Source organism: Mesoplodon densirostris, chromosome 4, assembly GCF_025265405.1.
Source record: "Mesoplodon densirostris isolate mMesDen1 chromosome 4, mMesDen1 primary haplotype, whole genome shotgun sequence".
Taxonomy (NCBI): domain Eukaryota; kingdom Metazoa; phylum Chordata; class Mammalia; order Artiodactyla; family Ziphiidae; genus Mesoplodon; species Mesoplodon densirostris.
The window spans coordinates 164,528,858-164,551,383 of record NC_082664.1 but is presented as its reverse complement, the minus strand read 5'-3'; the positions used below and the strand labels follow the sequence as shown (position 1 = coordinate 164,551,383).

The window sequence follows — 22,526 nt, the reverse complement described above, 5'->3', positions numbered from 1 at the left end:
ACTCAACCTTTCCATTCCACTCCCGTAACTCAACGTTACAGTAAATCATACTCTAAAGGCTTCAATTTTCAATTAAAAAAAACCCTGGGAAAACCAAATTAGACCAAGAAACAAAGGCATATTTAGGCTAACATACTGTCTTTCACCTTTCAAAAACAAACAAAAAACCAGAACAGTATTTTAAGACACTATGAAAATTGAACAAGCACTTCTTTATTTTCTTGGAAAGGAGGGGACGGTCCCTTTCTTAGAGAAACGAGTATGAGAGATCTAAACTGGCTTTCGTGTCATGCACTTCGGATAAAAGGTTAGATTAGAGACGCAATAACAGAAAATTCAGACCCAATCCCCCTCCTCCTAGATCCAAAAAACATATGGCATTTACAAATCACTGAAACCTGTAGGTGTTCAAGGTTATTCTCCGAGCTCTTGGAAACGGGAAGATGTGGTGCGGGATGCTCTCGTTCGTAAGGATGTTTCAGCTCGGATGCGGGCCAGAGCGGGGCAGGCAGTCGGCTGACTCCAGGGCCCCCATCGCTGGTCCTCCACGGGGTTCCGCAGTCCGGGCTTTGCTACTGTGCTGTGCGCATGCGCACATCCATGTTCGGCCACACGTAGCTGGTCACCCTAACTCCCCCAGCGCCGCCCACTCTCCGTCACAAGTTCTCCTTCAGGAGGCCGAGCTTCCGCAGGGCCTCCCGACGGGCCTCCTCCGTGGAGCCCCGGCCCGAGAACTGGACAGTGATGCCCTGGGGTCTGAACCCCACAGCCCGGGGGAGCGAGCCCGACCGCTTCCTGGCGTCCTGGCCGCAGTCCGGCTGTCGGGGTGCAAGTTTGCTGGGGAGGGCCGGGTCCGGACGGAAGGTGACCGTCTTCCCTGTAGAGACAAAGGGCCCGGGATGGCTCTTGAGGATGTCGTGGAGGCTCTGGAAGCCATTGGCCATCGGCAGGGGCTGTTCCGTCTGCACGCCTCTGGACTGCTGGCCACCGTGCACCCCTGCCCGCGCGGGAACAGCCTCCCGGGCCGGGCCCGGCTGGCTCTGCTCCGGGGAGACGCTTCTGCTCTGCTCGGCGGGCTCGCTCCTCTGGGCCCGGTCCTCCGTCTCCCCCACGGAGAGGAAGGAGACCCCATTGATGTTGGCCAGGACCTGGGCTTTGCGCTCCTGCACGTTGACCGCGGCCTTGGAGATGGTCTTATTGAAGTCCTTCCCCGCACTGTTGGTCACGCTGATGTTGCTCGGGAAGCGGTGGATCTTGGGCGCCGGCTGTGCGGCGTGTCTGTGCCACAGCGAGTGGTCTCCGTGTCGAGGGGCCACGTTAGTCAGCGTCCTCCATCCTGCAGGCCTGCCCTCTTTGGATGGGGATGTGGGCGAGAGCCCTTCGTTCCCTGCCAGCTTCTCAGACATCTTCTGGGCGATGATGAGCGGAGTGGGGACCGAGCGGGCCAGTTTGGGGTGCTCTGCTGGAGGAGGAGGGGGCTCTCTCCCGGGGTGGGCCGGGGCTGCTGCGGGGACAGGGTGGGGAGACGGCAGGGGAAGGGCCTCAGGACCTGGGGGGTCTGGCGGGGGAGACTTCTCAGCATCCTCTTTCCTGAGGACAGGGGTGTCTTCCTTACCAACAGCGCCAGCCCCTGAAAAGTAGCAAGGATCCTCATAAGCTACCACCATATGCAGAAATAAATGCATCACGTTTCCTTTTCACTGAATTTACAAAGGTCTCAAAGGGATTCAATACCAATTTCAACAGTACCTCTTGTAAGCTAAACTCCCCCTACCCTATTCCCTGGACTAGTGAAAGAGGACATAGTATATGATTCTCATAATCACCTGACGAGAAAGAATGGATTAGCAGTGGTGAAAGATGTGCAAGCCAGAAACAGTACCTGGGAAGCATATGGTAAAAGCAAGTTTCTAAGGAGCCATCATCCTGAGACATGTAACAGGAGGAAACAACAGCTTACCTTACGGGGGATTTTACAGAGGGGAAATGGAGGCTGGGAAGTTTGTGGTACCCACCAACCCCTCCCTCAGGTCTTTCTAGATGAAGGATAATTGGATGTGTCACTTTCCTCTAGAAACAGAAATGTTTCCTGACAGCCTCCAGTAGAGTTTAATACACCAGCCTATGATTCTTTACTATATCCTAACATACGTGATCACAGATCACCTAACACTTTTCTGCACTAGTATTTATACACCCGTGTCTGCTGCAAAATTGGGAGCTATGTATTATATTTATCTTTGTATCCTCAGAATCTCACACAATGCCTGCCACAGAGTGGGCACTTAAAGTTGTTATGAAAACATCATGTTAGAGAATTGATGGGCAAGTGGCTTACTTTCAAAAAAATGTTTTCTTTGGCACAATTATATGATCTGACATTTTTAAGGGATCAGTGGTTCAAATTAATTTTAGGAACTAAACTTCAAAGAAGAAGTGATAAAAAGGGGAAGTTCATATTAAGTCTATTCTTTGAAGAGATGGCTGCAAACTCAGCCCCATATTTGGAACATATAACCAATAGTACATGAAATTCTGTGTAATACACAGACTTGCTTACAAAAATAAAGGGGTGGGGATATATTTCTAGAGGCTTGTGACAAATGGAAGTATTTTGTAGTCAACAGAGCAAAGATATTTTCCATCCTATTTTTCCCTCATCTTTTCCAATCCTTATCCTCTTGTCCACATTTCCAGTATCTTTTCCAACCAGGAAAAAAAAAATTGGAAGAACATTTTCTCCTTGTCCATGTCCCTCTGGTTCTATCACAGAACTCAAGGGGCAAAAAGCATACCTCTCCTCTGATGCCACCCTGAATCAAGCAAACTTTACAAAGCAGATGCTGAGCTGAATTTTTGTTCTGATCATTTTTGTTTTCCTGAACCAGCTGACTTTTCAGTTCAAACACTCCCACCTTGGAATAGGGGTATAATCTTGCACAAGAATTGAGATTGAACCTCAAAGGCTAAAGTACAAGTCCTTTGTATATTTTCTTTGTAGAATGGGATTGTTTCCTGAAGCCATTTCCAGTTTTCTTTTTTCTTTTATCCATGTATGCAATGTTTGTGTGCCCAATTAGTCTCATTCTTTATTCTCGCCCTTTTGAAATTTCCCTTCCATGTGTTTTCATCCTAATATGCCATGAAAGCACCTACTAGGTTGGACAATTAGACTACCAAGAGGATGCTTCTACCCTACAAAAATCTGATCAGCCCCACGAGCTACTATACTGGCTGGAAACACAGAGAACATGACAGAAAGGAGGGCCTCAGTGTCTTGTACCACACGACAAGCCACGTCAGAGGTAGGGGACCTGTTCTCTGGTCCTCACCTGCTGCCTCCGTCACATCCTGAAGGCTCTCGGGTTCCCCGGCTCCAGGGCCCAGCTGCACTAAGTCCACGACGTCCTCTGGCTCGGAGGGACCAGAAGTGCTCTCTTCCAGAGACTGTGGAGAGTGGCACTGAGCATCACCATCACACAGCACCTGTTCCTCAAAGTCGTCTTCCAGGGAATCAATCGTCTCTTCAAAAAACAGGAGGACATCCTTTTCCTCATGTGTGAGGTACTTCAGGCTCTCATCATCCTGTACAAAAGGTTTGGACATGAGGAATAAAAGCAACAGTGGTTTCACTGAAGGGAAAACACCCCACAACAATGTAGGGATCAATACAGAGCCTGGGGTGGAATTCATGGCACCCTCCAATTTCCCGTCTGGGAGGAGTGCACCATCCAGGCAGCCCTGCTGGCGCACCTCTGCCTGTGTGTCCCTCACCATTCGACTTGCATGAGAAAGAAGTCTGTCCAAAAAGTGTAGCAGATTACGGATCTTAGACACTTTTGTTCCTCGTGAGTCAATGACAAGAAAGCAATTCTTCAGTATCTCCTTGGAAGAGGTCTTTTCAACTTACTGCTGACAGATATGCTTGGTTTCCCCATAATAGCAATGGGGGGATCTTTAGTTAAAGACAGTGGAGTGAACTCACGTATTTATCTCCTCTCCCTCCAGAAACCTCACTAAAACAAAAATGGGCTTTATCTGTTTTTAAAGATACAAGTCACAAAAACAAATATCCTAGGAAATGAGGTGATAGCAACAGCATTTGGGAGGGTAGACAGCAGAAGGACAGGTGGTGACTGACTCAGAGGATCCAAGAACGGTGAATCTTAGTCAGCAGCTGGGGGTGGGGCCGGAATCAACCTGCTGTGGCATGGAGAGCCCTCACAAGGCTCAGCACAGCATCGGGGAGGTGCTGGGCAGTTCTGGAAGTCTGGCTAAGATGACATTGAAAAGAGCAGAACTGGACGAGAGTCTCTTTCAGAAGCAATCGGGTCACCCAGGCAGAAAACTAGATGTTTATTCTTTTTTTTTTTTTTTAATATTAAGGGTGAGTAGTGTTTTTTTTTTAAATTAATTAATTAATTAATTTTGGGCTGTGTTGGGTCTTCATTTCTGTGCGAGGGCTTTCTCTAGTTGTGGCAAGTGGGGGCCACTCTTCATCGCAGTGCGTGGGCCTCTCACTATCGCGGCCTCTCTTGTTGCGGAGCACAGGCTCCAGACGCACAGGCTCAGTAGTTGTGGCTCACGGGCTTAGTTGCTCCGTGGCATGTGGGATCCTCCCAGACCAGGGCTCGAACCCGTGTCCCCTGCATTAGCAGGCAGATTCTCAACCACTGCACCACCAGGGAAGCCCCAGATGTTTACTCTTAAAGAGGGTAAAGCCGGGGGGCGTCAAGCCAAGTTCATGGTAAAGAACCGTTCTGAAAACTGGGAGTCAGGGAATCAAACTGACCCTCTGGACAGAGGATTGGAAGGGTCTTCTCTGGGGAAGTGAATGGTCCAAGAGCCAAGAGGTGGACACCTTGGGCTCCCCAGGGAAACAGCTCAGCAAGATCACTCTACCAGTGAAATCACCGTCAACAAACTCCAGCACAGAATTCTTTTTTTTTTTTTTTTTTTGCGGTATGCGGGCCTCTCACTGTTGTGGTCTCTCCCATTGCGGAGCACAGGCTCCAGACACGCAGCCTCAGCGACCATGGCTCACGGGCCCAGCTGCTCCGTGGCATGTGGGATCTTCCCAGACCGGGGCATGAACCCGCGTCCCCTGCATCGGCAGGTGGACTCTCAACCACTGCACCACCAGGGAAGCCCAGCACAGAATTCTTAATCAGTTTCTTAACATTCTACTCTTAAGTGTGTTCATATAGCTAATGATCACCAAGCAGCTGAGAAAAACCTTTAACATGAAAGACACATCAAAACAAGAAGGAAAAAAAAGGCAACTTACAAGAAACAAACTATGCAGAATGGTAAAAATTCCAAAAAGATGATCATGAACATCCTCAGAGGGATCAGAGGAGAGACTGAAACCATAAACAAGAATCTGATGCTATTTTTAAAAACTAGAAGACAGAAAAGAGCTCTTAGAAATTAAAACTATGACAGAAAAAAAAATGAAATAGAAGCCTAGAGATAAAGTAGAGAAACCGGAAAAGCACAACAAAAAGTCAAAAAAATATTTTTAAGCAGAAAACTAGAGAATACGAGTGGGAGGGCCAACATCTGAATAATGTGTTCCAGAAAGAGGAATGAGGAAAAATAGAGGAGAAGAAATGATCAGAGTAAACAAGTAAAATTATTCAAGGAAATGTCCTTAAACAGAAGGATGTGAGCTTCCAGATCAAAGGGTTGTGAGAATAACCTGATGAACAGGAATAAAACAGACCTATGCCAAGGCCCATCAATTGAAATTTCAGCCATGGGAGACGAGGCGAGATACTAAAAGCTTCCCAGAGTGGAAAACGGGTCACATAACAAAACATCAGGAGTCAGAACAGCAACAGACTTCTCAGCAGCAGCTTTGGAAGCCAGAAGACAGTGTTGTGATTCCTTTAAAATTCCAGATGAATTCAGAACTAGAATTTGTACATAATCAAGTTAAAGTTAGAGTAGAATAATGGTGTGTGTTTTTTAAAATTTATTTATTTAATTTATTTATTTTTGTCTGCGTTGGGTCCTCGTTGCTGCTTTCTCTAGTTGTGGCGAGTGGGGCCTACTCTTCGTCGCAGTGTGTGGTCTTCTCATTACGGTGGTTTCTCTTGTTGCAGAGCACGGGCTCTAGGCGCGCGGGCTTCAGTAGTTGTGGCGCACGGGCTCAGTTGCTCTGTGGCATTGGGATCTTCCTGGACCAGGGCTCGAACTTGTGTCCCCTGCATTGGCAGGTGGATTCTTAACCACTGCACCACCAGGGAAGTCCCAATAATGGTGTTTTTAAGACACACAAGGTCTAACCAGCAGATCTCCCATGCGTGCCTTTCTCAGGAAGCTACTGCAGGGGGGGTGGAGGTAGGGCTGTTCCCCTAGATAAGGGAGGAACCAAGAAGAAAAACCTGGGAGCCAGAATATAGGAGAGAATGAGAGAAAGCAGAGGGAACCCCAGGATAACGGTGCTGTCCCCATGATGTCAGCTGTGCAGTGAACAACCAGCCTAGTTCAGAGCAAGTCATGGGGCCACACAGAACATGAACAAAGCAAGCAAATAAAACCAAAGCAATTATCAACCACAGGAAAAACTAAAGTTATGAGACAAAGCATGTATCTGTGAGTCAGTTCCTCTATAGCAACACACACCCACACCCACAGGTATACTAATTATACCAGTATTTATGGTAGCAAGAAAATGAGAAACCACCTAAAATGTCCAACAATAAAGGTATGGTTGAACAAATCAGGGCACATTCACAGATGGAATATTATACAGCCATTTTAAATGTTTTTTTCAAAAGAATATAATGTTAAGTGAAAAAAAATGCAGATAAGCAAGATTTGCCTCAATTTAAATATCAATATATGCATACTTCATATATCCACAAATACAAAAAGTACTGAAAGGATAAAATGTCAATAGTGGGGGAAAATGAAGGTAAATAACAAACAGGAATGAGTTAAAAGTCGTTGCCTCCAGTGAGTTGGAAATGGGGGGAGGGGTACAAGTAAGACTAATGCTTTTTATAAACCTTATAAAAGTATTTGAGTCTTTATGATGAAAATAAATTTTGATAAAACAACAGGAAAAAATATAGTGGAAGCAAAGGTGACTAAGAGTTGGTCCATGTGGTATAGAATAATGCACTTCATACCGTTATCTGAGAGGTCTTCAAATGCCCACCTATCCAGGCCCATCACAGAGCCTGCAGTGTCCAGAGGTTTAGAGACTTTTCTTCAGTTTCAGGCACAGTATATACTTGTTTGGGGGATGATTAGCACAAGAACACATGCAAATTTCTCAAACTAGCTTGGCCATGTTAGCTGAATCGTAAAGGAAGTCCACTCAGGAAAAGGGGACTGTCCATGGCATGGGTTCAGTAAACAGGAATAACAGAATATTGCTGGGGAGAGATACCTACAGCATGACTTAGGTAGCAAAACAGAACACTGCTGGGAAGAGAAGCAATATATACCTATATACAACTGCTGGGTCATAAGATACGTGTCTGCTTTGGTAGACATAGCCTAACAGTTCTCCCAAGCGGCTGGACCAACACACACTGGTTGGTGCATGGCCCTGCATGTGGTAGCATCTCCTTCTGATATTCAGTACATTCCCAAGAAGACAGCAGTGTTGAGATTTTTTTCCTCATAATACTTAACTGGCTGTTTGGAGATCCTCTTATGAAGTGCCTGTTCAAGTCTTTTGCCTATTTTTCTATCAAGTTGTCTTTAAAGAAATAATTTGTAGGAGTTCTTTTATGCATACTTGATACAAATCCTTTGTGGGTGTATTTATTGCAAATATTTTTTCCTACCCAGTGGCTTGCTTTCTCTCTCTGTTAATGGGGGTCTTCTGGTGACTAGTCCTTAATTTTAGTGTAGTACAATGTATCAGTCTTTTCTTTAGAGCTTTTTGTGTCCTATTTAAGACACCACTACCTACTCCATGGTCATGAAGACGTTCACCTGCTTTTATTTATTCTAAAAGCATGATTGTTTTTAAACTTCCGTATTTGTGCTACAATTCATCGGAATTAACTTTTGTGTATGGTGTGAGGTCACAATTTGCTGTTTCCTACACTGATACCCAACAGTTCGAGCAAAACCGCTTGAAAAGACTATTGTTTCGGGACTTCCCTGGTGGCGCAGTGGTTAAGAATCTGCCTGTTAATGCAGGGGAGACAGGTTCAAGCCCTGGTCCAGGAAGATCCCACATGCCTCGGAGCAACTAAGCCTGTGCGCCGCAACTACTGAGCCTGCGCTCTAGAGCCCACGAACCACAACTACTGAGTCCATGTGCCACAACTACTGAAGCCCACACGCCTAGAGCCCATGCTCTGCAACGAGAAGCCACCGCAATGAGAAGCCCGCACACCACAATGAAGAGTAGCTCCTGCTCACCGCAACTAGAGAAAAGCCCATGCGCAGCAATGAAGACCCAATGCAGCCAAATAAATTAAAAAAAGAAAAAAAACAAGACTATCGTTTCCCCACTGCAGGTCCCCTTGGTTGTAAATCAGGTGACAGGTCATGAGTCCATCTGTTTCTAGATTCTCTTTTCTGTTCATTTGTCTACTTGTCTGTTTGTACAATGATAAAATACTGTTTTAATTATAACATTATAGTTTGTCTCGAGTTTGAAGCCCTCCTGTTTTGCTGTTCTTCTTTAAGTTTGTGCTGGCCCTTTTTATTTCCAGTATCAGCTGGTCAGTTTCCATATACACATAAATATACACACACACCCATGCTGGGATTTTTTTTTAATTAATTAATTTATTTATTTATTTATTTATTATTTTTGGCTGTGTTGGGTCTTCGTTTCTTTGCGAGGGCTTCCTCTAGTTGCGGCGAGCAGGGGCCACTCTTCATCACGGTTCGCGGGCCTCTCACTATCGCGGCCTCTCCTGTTGCGGAGCACAGGCTCCAGACACACAGGCTCAGTAGTTGTGGCTTATGGGTCCAGTTGCTCCGCGGCATGTGGGATCTTCCCAGACCAGGGCTCGAACCCGTGTCCCCTGCATTGGCAGGCAGATTCTCAACCACTGCGCCACCAGGGAAGCCCCCATGCTTGGATTTTGATTGGACTTCATGGAAGTTCTTCAAATTGAGTAGAACTGATGTCTTACAATGTTTTTTCTATCCGTGTGGTACACTTATTTAGATTAGTGGCTCTTAAAGTGCGGTCCTTCACCCAGCAGTGGCAGCAGCACCCGCGAACGTGTTAGAAATACAAATCCTTGGGCCCCACCTCGGATCTACTGAATCAGAAACCTTAAGGGGTTGGGCCTTCGATCTCTTTCAACAGACCCTCTGTGTAATACTGATTAACTAACGTTTGATATGCCTTGATCCGGTTCCTTATTTTCTCTCAATAATATCTTGTAATTTCCAGTGTAGAGATTTTTACAGATTTTGTTCTCTCTCCTCTTAGGTATTTGATGTTTTGTGGTGCTATTAGAAATGGCATCACTTTGAACATTTTCTAAATGTTTCTGGTCTATAGAAATACAAGATATACTGACCTTGAAATAAGCAACTTTAACAAATTTGCTGCACAGTACTAACAGTTTATCTGTAGGTGCTTTTCAGTCTCCTACATAAACAGTGGTGTCTATAAATGAGAGGTTTTTATTTCCTCCTTTCCATTCCTCATGCCTTTCATTTTCTTCATTCTGCCTTATCGTACCACCAGGGTCCTCCAGTTAGCTGAACAGAAGTGGCATCTTCATCTTGTTCCCAATGTTGGGGAGAAAGCTTTCAATATTCCACCATTAAGTACAGTGTTTGCTATAGGTTTTTAAAAGATGATCTTCATCAGATTAAGAAAGCTCTCTTCTATTCCTAGTTTGCTAAGTGTGTTTGTCTTTAAAATAATGAATGGGTTTTGAACTCTGTCAAAGGCTTTTTCTTCATTTATTGCAGTGGTTCTCAGCTGGGGATGATTTTACCCTCCCTGGGGCATTTGACAATGTCTGGAGACAATTTTAGTTGTCACAATTTTCTCATTTATTCTGTTAATGTACTGAAGTAAGGTGATTGATTTTCAACTGTTAAACCAACCTTGCATTCTTGGAATAAGTCCAACTTGGTTGTGATGTTATTAGCCTCTTTATACAACACTGAATCTGATTTGCTAACATTTTGTTTAGAATTTTTGCATATATATCCACAAGACAGATTATAATTTTCCTTTCATTATAATCAGATTTTGTATGGATTTCCTTTTTTAAGTTTGAACTTAGGAAACAGTATGCCCTTAGACTTTAGTTCATGGCCTATCTTTCTGTTCCACTTCTTTTGAGATTAGGTGGGGCTGGGGGGGGGAACAGAGTGATTTTAAGGAAAATTATTCTCCAGTTCAAATTGTAACAGTTTTGTATTAACTAGATCTCTGTAAGTTTATCAGTTTACGTATCTAGCAGTTGTGTAGCCCTTAAGAACTTCAATTTTTCCCTCTAATAAGAGGATCCGTGTGAAGGCACATTAGAAGAGTAGCAGGATACTACAGGGGAAAATGGGCACAAGGCGTTCCTTATTTAATACTTTTTATTGAGCACTGAACCAAAGAAGAGAGGAATAGGTTTTAACAAAAGAACCAGGGTTAAAATCTTGTAAATCCTTCATGTCTATATGACTAATGCATTTACACTTTATTCTGAGAACTCCAGGATCTGGCCCTACCTACCTTTTAAATTTATTTACTTATTTACTTACTTTTGGCTGTGTTGGGTCCTCGTTGCTGTGCACAGGCTTTCTCTAGTTGCGGCGAGCGGGGGCCACCCTACTTACCTTTTAAATGTCACTCCTACTCCTCTCCCCTTTATACTCTATAGCAGGGCTGGTAAACTTTTTCTGTAAAGGGCCACATAGTAAATATTTGGGGCTTTGCAGTCTTAATGGTGGCAACTATTCAACTCTGTCAATGCAGTGTGAAAGTTACAGGTGATATATAAATGAATGAGCTTATTAGCTTTGTTACAATAAAACTTTATTTACAAAAACAGGCGGGGGGCCACATTTAGTCTACAGAGTGGGGTTTGCTAATTCTTGCCCTATAATCAAATCAAATCACTTGCTATTTCCTAGACCTGTTTCTCTGTCAGCAATGCCCATGACTGCACAGCCACATCTCACCTGTCCTTCCTGGTCCAATTTAAATGTCACCACACCTCCAGCCTACCCCCATAGCACCCACTGAATCATGCATTCAAATATTTGAGCATCTAGTAAGCATCCGGCAATGTATATACGAGGGTGTAAATAATGTTCTTGCTGTCTGGTTTAGCCCATCTAATGAGGGCTTCAGACAAGAAAGTAGACAAAATGGCTATGACAAGGTGACTATGGCGAGTTAGGGAAACATAGTATGGGTGTCAACTCACACTTTTGGGGCAGGGGTTCTGATATGGAAAAACTCTGGAGATGAAATGATTGTCAATAATCTGAAAGAAGTGGGTGAGAGTTAAACAAAAAGGGACCAGGGGTAGTTAGATATGTATTTTGGAGAGATCACATTGGCTATAGTGTGGAAAATAGGAAACAGTATGGACAACTGAATATGGAAACAATTTAGACAAAAGTTAAAAGTCACCTAAAGTAGAGCCATGGTGATGGGAACAGAGAGAAGCAGATGGAGTTGAGGGTTATTTAACAGGAAGAATTGACTCTTCGTATAAAATTCTATTTTTTACTGTAGTTGTTCATCACCCATGCATTTCACCTTTGCTGGACTTTATATGTAGAGGAAAGAGCCATGTCTGAGGCATCTGTGAACTCTGCACAGAGCTGACAATTTGTCTCATGTCCAGGATGCAGTCACTGTAACCTCAGTGTCAGCTGCCTCCTCCCCATGTAGGTCTGTCTTGGCCCTCTGGCCACCAGAACACGAAACTTTCATAAAAAATCCAGCGATGCTACTCGTTTTGTGATTTTTCTAGACTTATTGCGGGTTGGCGGGTGGCGCAGAGCATCCTGCCTCCTCTCTCCTCCTCTTTCCTCTTAATCTAGCCTGAGTCTTGCTAGATTACCTCACGCCCATCATTCAGCACACACCACACCAACCCTGCTCCTCCCAGAGTCACCCTAAGACATTTCGCATTTTTCTTCTCTCTGTGCAGAGAAGTTCAGCTCGGTGATTTAACCACCATCACGACAAAAACCCTGCACGTCTAAAATGAGCAGGGCTCTTAGCATGACAAAGATCCCCCTAGTTAATAATTACAACCACCATGGATGTTGTTAGGGTGACATGATAATGGTAACAACCGGAACCAAAAAAGTCTTAGCCCCAACTATTTGTTGAATTAAACGTCTTGGGGAAATAAATTAATGCTCTCTACCCTTTTCCTCCTACTTTGACCTTCCCAACTCAGTGTTTCAATAGGGGTATTTCCAAGATTTTAGATAATCTGTTGATACTTTGGCTGGGTATAATGATTTCTCTTTGGTTAGACAGACAGTAGAATTAAATAGGCAACTGACCTGTAACACGCCGTCAGCTTAAGACACACTCCCATTTCCCAATTAAGTGAGCGGCAAAAGTGAGAATGGGGTATATACACCCCGCACGTCCAATCCAACCTCAAAGCAAGGAGTCCCAACATAAGATTTCATTTGGAAAATAAGCTTAGAAAGGGAAGCTCCTATTCAACCATTTTATGTTGTGCGACAAACTGCAGGACTCACGGGCTCACAGATGCAACGCGGAGATTAGTCAGTCCAGCTCCTTCACCTGAAGGTGTGAAAACCGGGTGCAGAGGCAATGTAATGACTTTCCAAGGGTCGCACAACTATTTTGTAGAGCGGCCAAGGCCAGAACCAGTTCTCTGCTTGCTTTCTGTTCTGTTCTACTTATTTCCCTTTCTTTTTATAAATTTATTTATTTATTTTTGTCTGCATTGGGTCTTCATTGCTGCGCGTGGGCTTTCTCTAGTTGCAGTGAGCAGGGGCTTCTACTCTTCGTTGCGGTGCGTGGGCTTCTCATTGCGGTGGCTCCTCTTGTTGTGGAGCACGGGCTCTAGGCGCTCAGGCTTCAGTAGTTGTGGCACATGGGCTCAGTAGTTGTGATGCATGGGCTTAGTTGCTCTGCGGCATGTGGGATCTTCCCAGGCCAGGGCTTGAACCCATGTCCTCTGCATTGGCCAACGGATTCTTAACCACTGCTCCATCAGGGAAGTCCCCATAAATCAGTTTTGTTTTGTTTTGTTTTTGCGGTACGTGGGCCTCTCACTGTTGTGGCCTCTCCCGTTGCGGAGCACAGGCTCCGGACACGCAGGCTCAGCGGCCATGGCTCACAGGCCCAGCCGCTCTGCGGCATGTGGGATCCTCCTGGACCGGGGCACAAACCCGTGTCCCCTGCATCAGTAGGCAGACTCTCAACCACTGCGCCACCAGGGAAGCCCCCCATAAATCAGTTTTAACCAGGCTGGTCAGCGATCAGAGCCCCAGGTCCTGGCAGACTCAGATTCTTGCATCGTCAATTATCCAAGGTGTCTCTCGAGCGTTAGAGGCTGGAGGACAGGCTGGGTGACTTGTTCGTGATCAGCCTGGCCTTGAGTCTTGACCTAAGGGGCAGGGCCAAACACGCCGTGGACTCTGTTGCCTAATTCCCCAAACAAGAAGCTGCCCTCCAAATGAACCCAGACTCTGCCTGTACCTAGGAGAGAAAAGGAAGCAGAAACGGAGAAAAGCTGCAGTGCCAAGGGCTGGTGAGCCAGGAATTCAGGGCCAGAAAAGGGGCACGTGGCCCTTGGCTGAGAGAGTTCTGGCTACACCTCTATTCCCAGGAGATGCTGCCACTGCCTCTCTCAGGCAGGGACGATAAAGAGGAAGACGTGGGCCTCGGGGAAGTGGCAGGGCCTGAAGGGCAAGGCAGCGAGCACAGGCACGTCTATGGAGCCCGCAAGCAGATGAGCGGTTGCCCAGGGCCTAGGGCAGTTGGAGGGAAGCGGGGAGTGACTGCTAGTGGGCACGGGTTTCTTTTGGGTGATGAAGATATTCTAAATTTGGTTGTGATGATGGTTGCACATCTCTGTGAATCTACTAAAAACCACTGAATGGCATACTGTAATGGGTGAGCCACAGGGTATGTGAATTACATCTCATAAAGCTGTTACAATACATTTAAGAAAAAAAAGCAAGGCAGTGGACCAGTGGCCCCATGTGAGGAGGGAAGAGAGCTGGTGCCCTGGCCAGGGTGGTCCCTGTTTGACCACTGGTGCTATTGGACGAGAGATTTGCTAAGTAAGTTCCCAAAGAACTAAGCAGAGAGGAAATGGGATAAGAAAACATAGCAGCTTTCTTGGAAAGGGGTGAATGGAAGAGAACGAACATTTGTCCCTATTATTTGGAAGGTAGTAGGCTGACAGCAGAAAAAAAAATTTTTAATTCCTTTCTATCAATGAAGTTTTTAATGCGCCAATTTGGGATGTGGAATAAAGGGAAGTTCTTTAAGGCTACAAATCTCCTGAAGCTAAAAGAACGGTCTAGAAAACCATCCCTCACCTGTGCTACCCCACCTACCATGCTGACTGCAGGTGATGTCTATAAGCCTCTCAGGGAAACACTGTTTTGCTTCAAGAACTTGGGAGTACATACATTTCTACCCTAATGTATGTATTATGATGGTGAAGAAATAATTTCTAATGTATTCAAACCAGAAAATTCAAAACGCTAAATCTACTGCATTTCTACCCTAATCTATGTATTATGATGGTGAAGAAATAATTTCTAATGTATTCAAACCAGAAAATTCAAAACGCCAAATCTACTGCCATAACTGGAACGCACGCTGAACAAGTCTCCCATGAGGAGGAGGACAGAGTCCCGGACTGGTGCCACCTATCCTCGCCTGCAAAGATGACAGCAAAATTGTCCCTCTAGTCCCGGTGGAGCTCTGAGAGGAACATGGTCCTGGCTGGATGACCAACTCTTAAGACAAATGCGACCAGCAGTGATAAAAGTCAGCGATCCTAGACATACCTATGGGAGTACAAACGTGGGACAGGAGATTTGTTTTTAGGCAAACAGCAGAGAGGAAAAAACCTTTGTTTGTTTGGCTGAACAAAAACGTCGAGAAGGCTTAAAACACTCATACTAAAATAACCCCCACCTAAAAAAGCCACTGAATTAATTCAGTTCTTAGGCTTTTTTTCCTTTTGTTTTGCTTTTCTTTTAAACAAAGAGATTGGATTTAACGGCAGATTAAGACAAGAGTGGTAACTCCTTGTGAAGGAGGAAAAAAAAAAAAAAGAACCAGCTGAACTTATCTGTATCTTCAACCAAAAAAAAAAAAAGAAAGAAAGAAGAAAAAAAAATTTATTTTAATAAACTTTATTTATTTATTTTTGGCTGTGTTGTGTCTTCATTGCTGCTCACGGGCTTTCTCTAATTGTGGCAAGCAGGGGCTACTCTTCGCTGCAGTGCACGGGCTTCTCACTGTGGTGGCTTTTCTTGTTGCGGAGCACGGGCTCCAGGCACACGGGCTTCAGTAGTTGCAGCACACAGGCTCAGTAGTTGTGGCTCGTGGGCTCAATAGTTGTGGCTCACGGCTCTAGAGCATAGGCTCAGTAGCTGTGATGCAGGGGCTTAGGTGCTCCACGGCATGTGGGATCTTCCCGGACCAGGGCTCGAACCCATGTCCCCTGCATTGGCAGGCGGATTCTCAACAACTGTGCCACCAGGGAAGCCCAGAAAGAAAATTTAAGAAAGATTATGATGGCTAAAATAATTTCTTCAGATGAGTCAAGATGTCTTAACCCCCAACTCTCCCAAGTAGGCGGCCTTGGGTATTTGTTCGGGCAGAAAGTGAGTTGATGGTCACATTCTCTTTCTACAAACACCGAAATGATCTCCCTGACACTTGAGCAAGGCTTTATTGGCTTAAAAACCCAAGGTGATAAGAGACGCCCCCCAGGAGTTGAAACACAATGTAGGGGCAGCGAGAAGAAAATAGGAATCAGCATCTTCTGTGCTTCCGACCCCGCTGTGAATGCCACGCTTTACTTTGGCAACCTCATAAGAAAGACCATAAGTGCACGTGGCCTTTCACATGGTTTCATTACAAGGGCTTAATTAGGGTTATTTCTAACTAGTCCCTGTTGTAATTTTTCACTATGGTTAACGTAAACCTCTACTTGTGGCCGGAAAGAGACACAGACAAGCCCGCGGGGGATGAGATATGTGAGCAGTTTTGATTACAGATGGAAAGAATCATGGCTTTGAAGGACAACGCTGGGCTCCCTGGCCGCCGTAAACTTCCCTGAACTGACAACGTCATAAAGTGGTCCCGACTGAGAGGGAAACGCCTTAAGCGCGTGGTGTCATGCGTGAGACCCCACATAAGCTTGTCACATGTCCCAGAGCTCCGCGTGGCTGTCGTGTCACTAAACTGTGAGTTCCCGAAAAGATTAAAACTGAGTTTTATTCCATCACCTATCCAATCTGGTATGTAGGAGGCATTTACTGCATGTTTACTGAATTGAACTCTCCTCAAAGCAGTTTAGCTTTGTTTTAAAATAGCTGCTCTGTCCAGGAAGTTTTGGGTTCAATCTGGGGAAGGAGCCAGAGCTGAAAGGACAATGTGGTTACTACTGACCAGTCTGCTTCTCCTTCCCACGCCTCTGTTCTGTGTCTTCTCCTTGAAACTGTCTGGCAACAAGCATGTCAGATTCCTAGTGTCCTGCTTAGACTTCAGGCGGAGCCAGCCATGGAGACGGCTTCGCCCCCGCTTGCTTTACCTTCTTCTTCCACGACCGACGGGTGAGGCCAAACGACCTCAGAGGCTTTGGAGAAGGAAGGGGTGATCAGGAGCTGACGACCGCTGTCTGATCACAGGCTTATTATGTGGCTTGAGGGCTATAAGATTTGTCTGCTAAGGGACCAGGCAGGGTTTCAAGACAGTTCACTGAATATCAAATCTCCAAAAACAATGAATTTGGATCATTGGTTTTGCCCAAGTTAGAGACAAAAATGAATAGGAAGTACGCTTGGGGACTTGGGCTGTTTCCAATCCACCCTCAAAGTGGCACACACATTATGAAATTCCTCAATTCCTATGGGTATTAAGAGCATCCCGTCTTTTCAGCTAGTTAAATCATATTCTTTTCTGGAGGAAGCTTCAGGGTGCCTGCCGGGCAGAGCAGGCTTCAGACCATGTGCAGAAGAAGAACCTAAGGATCCTGGCATGATGCAGTACTGGTCCCTGGCAGTGCACCCCGGCTGTTTGATGAGATGTGTGTCTGAGATACTGGCCTTAAGAGCTTAAGAATATGTCACCTTATACCCAGAGCTTCCTTTGTCACCTTAAAGAGCTATCATTTATGAATGTCTCTAAACCCTTCCTGAACCTTCTATTTTGAATCCCCATCACCTCTTGAGGTGGTAAGTTCCAGAGCTACACTACCAACTGTACTGTACTGACGATGTCCTTCTTACAGTTCAAAGGAAAAAGAGACCCTCTTAGTCAAGTATACAAGGATTTGGCCAGTTTGCTCTTTTTTTAAAATTTTATTTATTTATTTATTTATGGCTGTGTTGGGTCTTCATTGCTGCGTGTGGGCTTTCTCTAGATGCGGTGAGCAGGGGCTACTCTTCATTGCGGCACACAGGCTTCTCATTGTGGTGGCATCTCTTGTTGCGGAGCACGGGCTCTAGGCACGTGGGCTCAGTAGTTGTGGCATGTGTGTGGTGTGTGGGCTCAGTAGGTGTGGCTCATGGGCTCTAGAGCACAGGCTCAGTAGTTGTGGCACACAGGCTTAGTTGCTCTGAGGCATGTGGATCTTCCCGGACCAGGGATCGAACCCGTGTCCCCTACATTGGCAGGTGGATTCTTAACCACTGCACCACCAGAGAAGTCCTGGCCAGTTTGTTCTAGTTCTAGCTATACATTTTGCTAGAAAATGTTCAGAGGAAGAATTCCTTACAAGAAAAACAATACATGTACACAACCACAACTAGCCTCTTGAGCGATAAAAAGTTCACATACTTCACCCTCCTAGAACAGCCTGGGTCATGACGGCGGCCATGTGGATAGCCACAACAATCCTACCTAAGCAGCTATTTTAATTTTTAACTTGTACTGGCTCAGGAGAAAGGTTTCTAAAAAGCAAAGATCTGTCATCTTCCAGGCCACACTTCAACTAGTGTTTAAAAATTTTACAATACTCTCATTTAACTTTAGGCATTAATATTTTATCTTCTTTTTAAAAATAACCATTGCTTAAAAGAAATACACACTTCTATAAATTGGAACTATCTTTTACTTAAAGAGCCCTCCAAGGGGTGCATTTATTTAATCCCATACAATCTGGAGGCCTAAAAACACTGTTACTGACAAACCTTTTATGAGGTCAGGGAATAAAGAACAGGGAGTGGAGAAACTACTACAGTTGATTGTCGTTCTAAAGAGACAAGTCATAAAAAGGCTGAGGATTTAGAATAAAAACATATAGACCCTCCCCAAATTTAGACTCCCTTTTACCATCCCATCTTTACTGGTCAAAGAAAGAAATTCAGAAGGCTACTCGTAAGAGATGGATAGATGGGAAAGCATAGATCCAAACAGGATGACGGGGCAGGATGAAGTGGAGTTATTCTCCACCTGGGGCTAACAGGGCACGCACAGGAGCTTGTACCAGTAATTAGGAAGCACTGATTAGATGCTGGGCATTTCATCTCTAACCCTTGAGAAAGAATTATTATCCCACTCCCCCCCCCACCTTTTTGAAGAAAATAACTAATGAAGAAAGTGATTAAGTTACTTTTCCCAGGTTCCAGAGGGAGGCACATTTGAATTTGAACCAGGGCATGTCTCCAGTATCCTGTGTTTATTACTATTCTGAGCTGATTTTCAGGATACTGATTAGTATCAGTAAAGAAAGCAACTTGCAAAATGCATACGGATTTCTGGGAGGACTTAAGAGAAATTATAAATACCTTGGGGAACGTCCTTCTGATCTGTACTCGGCTCCACTGTGGAACCTACTTAGCCCGGCACTAAGGCTCACAAAGCCCTTCCAGCACAGGCGGCTCATAGGCATAACACTGCTCACCTCGCCCATCTTGACCTCCTGAGATTTACAAATGTAAGAGATTTATAGTCTTTTCTGTCTTTGAACCTAAAGATAATTCTCATATCTTACCAAAAAATACGTCCATGATAAAAAGTTTTATAATAAACCATTTCTCCTTGTGACTCTGGAGCTGAAACTTAGTAGACCTCCTTTCAAAGAAGAGCTTTTGCCTCTGAAGGTGAATTCCTGGGTCTGACGTCCTGACAAAGAGTCAAAATGATGCATATTCTCCAAATCTGCCAGGTGATGGAATGAACACCCCACTGCCTAGACAGACACTCTGTGAAGAGCTGTATTTATATGGTGGTCTCTTGTAAACTCCCCGAATTCATTTCACAGTCTTGCTTCTTCTAGTTCAGACATTTTATAGCTGCTCTGGTGCCTTCGGTCCCTCTAAAAGGCTCTGTTTCTTTTCTCCTACACCTTCTTGGTAGGGAGTGTGATGCGCCCCCCAGGTCACCCTGGGGATGAAGGACCTGGTCCCCCATCTGTTGGGAATGCTGCTGGCAGGTGGCCCTCAGCTGTCAGTCCCCTTTGGGGACTGTCTCCAACTGAAAGGAACTGTCTTGTCAAGGTCGTGCCTCCCCCCAGGGATGTCCTCATCCCAGGGCTGATGGCGGAGTGGGTATCCAGGCTCCACTCTCGGCCCCGCAGCTCCAGGCCCTCCTGAGGAACAGCTAAGGCCTGTGTTGGGTCTGCCTCACAGCCCAGCTTCTCTCTCTGCCCAAACCCTGCTTCCTCTTCCTTCCAGATGTTGAGCCCAGGAACAGCCCTAATAAGCCTCCTGTGCTGTAACGTTGTCCATCTCAGAGTCTGCTGCCTGGGGAAGCGAATCTGCAGCCTATTCTGTCAGGGTGAACCACAGCCACTAGACTGCAAGCTCCGCCTCTGTCCTCACCTCCGAGAACAGCGCTTCAGTATTTGAGCAAAGGGATAAATTACCTACACAGAACAGACGGAAGGCAGTCCTCCATGGACGGGTTTGCAGAGCTCAATCAAGTCCTTTCTGTCTTTGGAGTATATGAGTTTGACCCACCGCAGAGGATGTGGTGAGGGTGGTATGAGCTGGTCCATGTGAAGAACGGACCCTGTATGACTACAATGGAGATAGAAAAGTAACGACTTTCCTGCCCCAAATTCAGCACACGTGACACACTTGGGGTTACGGACTGTCCCAGGAAGAGACAGAGAACAGGTATTGCTTCAGCTTTCTATCAAAAGAGGCCATGGTACAAAGGATGTCAAGAGATTTGCCTCAAGTTCAATAAGAAAATGAACGTGAAAGGCAAGAAAATAATTCGAGCACTGACTCATAACACACTACACCCATTTCCTCAGAGACCGAGGTCATCTGACGACCATTCTCGACTTTATTCCCTCCCCACGCACACAGGGCAGCCCTTTAGACTATGGTTCCTAAGTTATCCACGCCATGTTTTAGAAATACCCTCTACATCACAGCAGAGCTGCTTCCTAACTGTGCTTTGGAGAACAGACTCCACTAATGACTGGAGTATTAATCTGTATGTCTTTCTACCTATTCTTTTAACATATTCTTTAAATACAGTTTTTAAATTAAAAAATTAGTCCCAAATTCTCTATTCTTAAGGATTTATGGATTCTCAGATATTCAGAGAGTAATTTGTATATATTTTTCCTTTGGCGAATCAAATAATATTTATTACATACTTACCATGGTGATTGAAAAAAAGAAGATATGCAAGTAGGAGCCTATAAAATTATATTGTTACTATTAACTGCCCTCTGTACACTTCTTTCTTATGTTCAGCATAGCTGGGGTTAATTTTAGGGATTGGTGTCTCTTTAGAAAATTTGTGCTCCCATTGAAGATGGGCTGAGATGAACAATGGACCATTTTTATTGAGATCCAAGGTAGACTCTCTCCTGTCCTTCCCTCTATGAATATGAAGGTCTCCATCCTGAAAGGTGAATACCCTGAGGGGTGGGGAGGGCCAAAAGATCATCTCTTAACTTTACAGACTTTTTGTGAAAGTTCCCAAAGCTTGTTGACACTTATGTGAAGGTCTGGATGCTGAGAGAAAGGGATAGGAAAGCATTTATATTTGTAAAGGACTTAAACATCTGTTTTAAAGTGAATTTGATGTTATCCTGTGAGGTGTTTCCCTTCTTCCAGTCATTGGACCTGAAAGGCAGGTGCCCTGGCCTGGGCTGGTGACCACCTTCAGGCACGGCGTGCTCTGGGTCTTAGCAGCCAAGTTATCACTGTTCTGGATTTTGTGCAAAACATAATACGATTCACACTGAAATGCTGCTTCAGAGAGCGAGTGTTCCAAGACGTCAAGCTAGTTACCCCAAAAGGATGTTGTAAGATACTCCTGATAGCGGGGGCGAAATCAGCCAACATTCAAGCACACAGAGCACCAGAGAAACAGGGACTCACCCGAGTGAGACTTCTGGAACGAGAGCTGCTGGCCCGACTCTCCAGACTGCCCCCTCTGCTCAGGCCACCAAGCTTGCAGCCGGGCAACAAGTCAGGGTCCATCTCCCAAGAGTCTGACTTCTGGTGATGGACAGGCATCCCCACAGTAACCCCGGCCGCTGGCTCAATCACAGGAAGTGGGGAAGGGGCCGGTGTCCCATGCCCAAGTAGTGGGTCACCTCTGGAGGAGTAAGCACAAGGTGACAAGGGTTAGTGAGCTCAGTCAGCGAAGGCCTCATTCCCCCAGGATGAACAGGCGTCACGAGATACAGTCAGCTGGTCCACACGCCTGGACTGTTAGGACTAAGATAATTAGGACCCCTGAAGTCAACTTGTTTGGTGATGCTCATTTCCATTTCTCCTTTATCTCCTTCTCCATTATGAAGACGTACGAATTATTTTTATTTTATTTTTTATTGAAGTAGAGTTGATTTACAATGTTAAGTTCTGCTGTACAAGCAAAGTGATTCAGTTATACATACATATATATTTCTTTTTTGTGTGTGTGTGTGTGTGTGTGGTACGCGGGCCTCTCACTGTTGTGGCCTCTCCCGTTGCGGAGCACAGGCTCCGGACGCGCAGGCTCAGCGGCCATGGCTCACGGGCCCAGCCGCTCCACGGCAAGTGGGATCTACCCGGACTGGGGCACGAACCCGTGTCCCCTGCATCGGCAGGCGGACTCTCAACCACTGTGCCACAAGGGAAGCCCATATATTTCTTTTTATATTCGTTTCCATTATGGTTTATCACAGGATATTGAATATATCAATATTTCCCTGTGCTGTACAGTAGGACCTTATTGTTTATCCCTCCTATATATAATAGTTTCCATCTGCTAACCCCAAGCTCCCAATCCATCCCTCCCCCACCCTTCTCCTCCTTGGAAACCACAAGTCTGTTCTCTATGTCTGTGAGTCTATTTCTGTTTCGTAGATAAGTTCATATATTAGATTCCACATATAGGTGATATCATATGATATTTGTCCTTGTCTGACTGTATAATA

General features: G+C 45.3%; 1 protein-coding gene across 1 annotated transcript; it reads right to left on the bottom strand.

The window, feature by feature from the left end:
- Positions 1-656: 656 nt before the first annotated feature.
- Positions 657-21,621, bottom strand: PROSER2 (proline and serine rich 2). Its single transcript, XM_060095420.1, has 3 exons — positions 21,484-21,621; positions 3,333-3,585; positions 657-1,630 (listed from the first exon to the last, which is right to left on the bottom strand). Exons 1-3 carry the CDS (start codon positions 21,619-21,621, stop codon positions 657-659), a joined length of 1,365 nt encoding a protein of 454 aa, XP_059951403.1.
- Between the last annotated feature and the right edge of the window lie 905 nt (positions 21,622-22,526).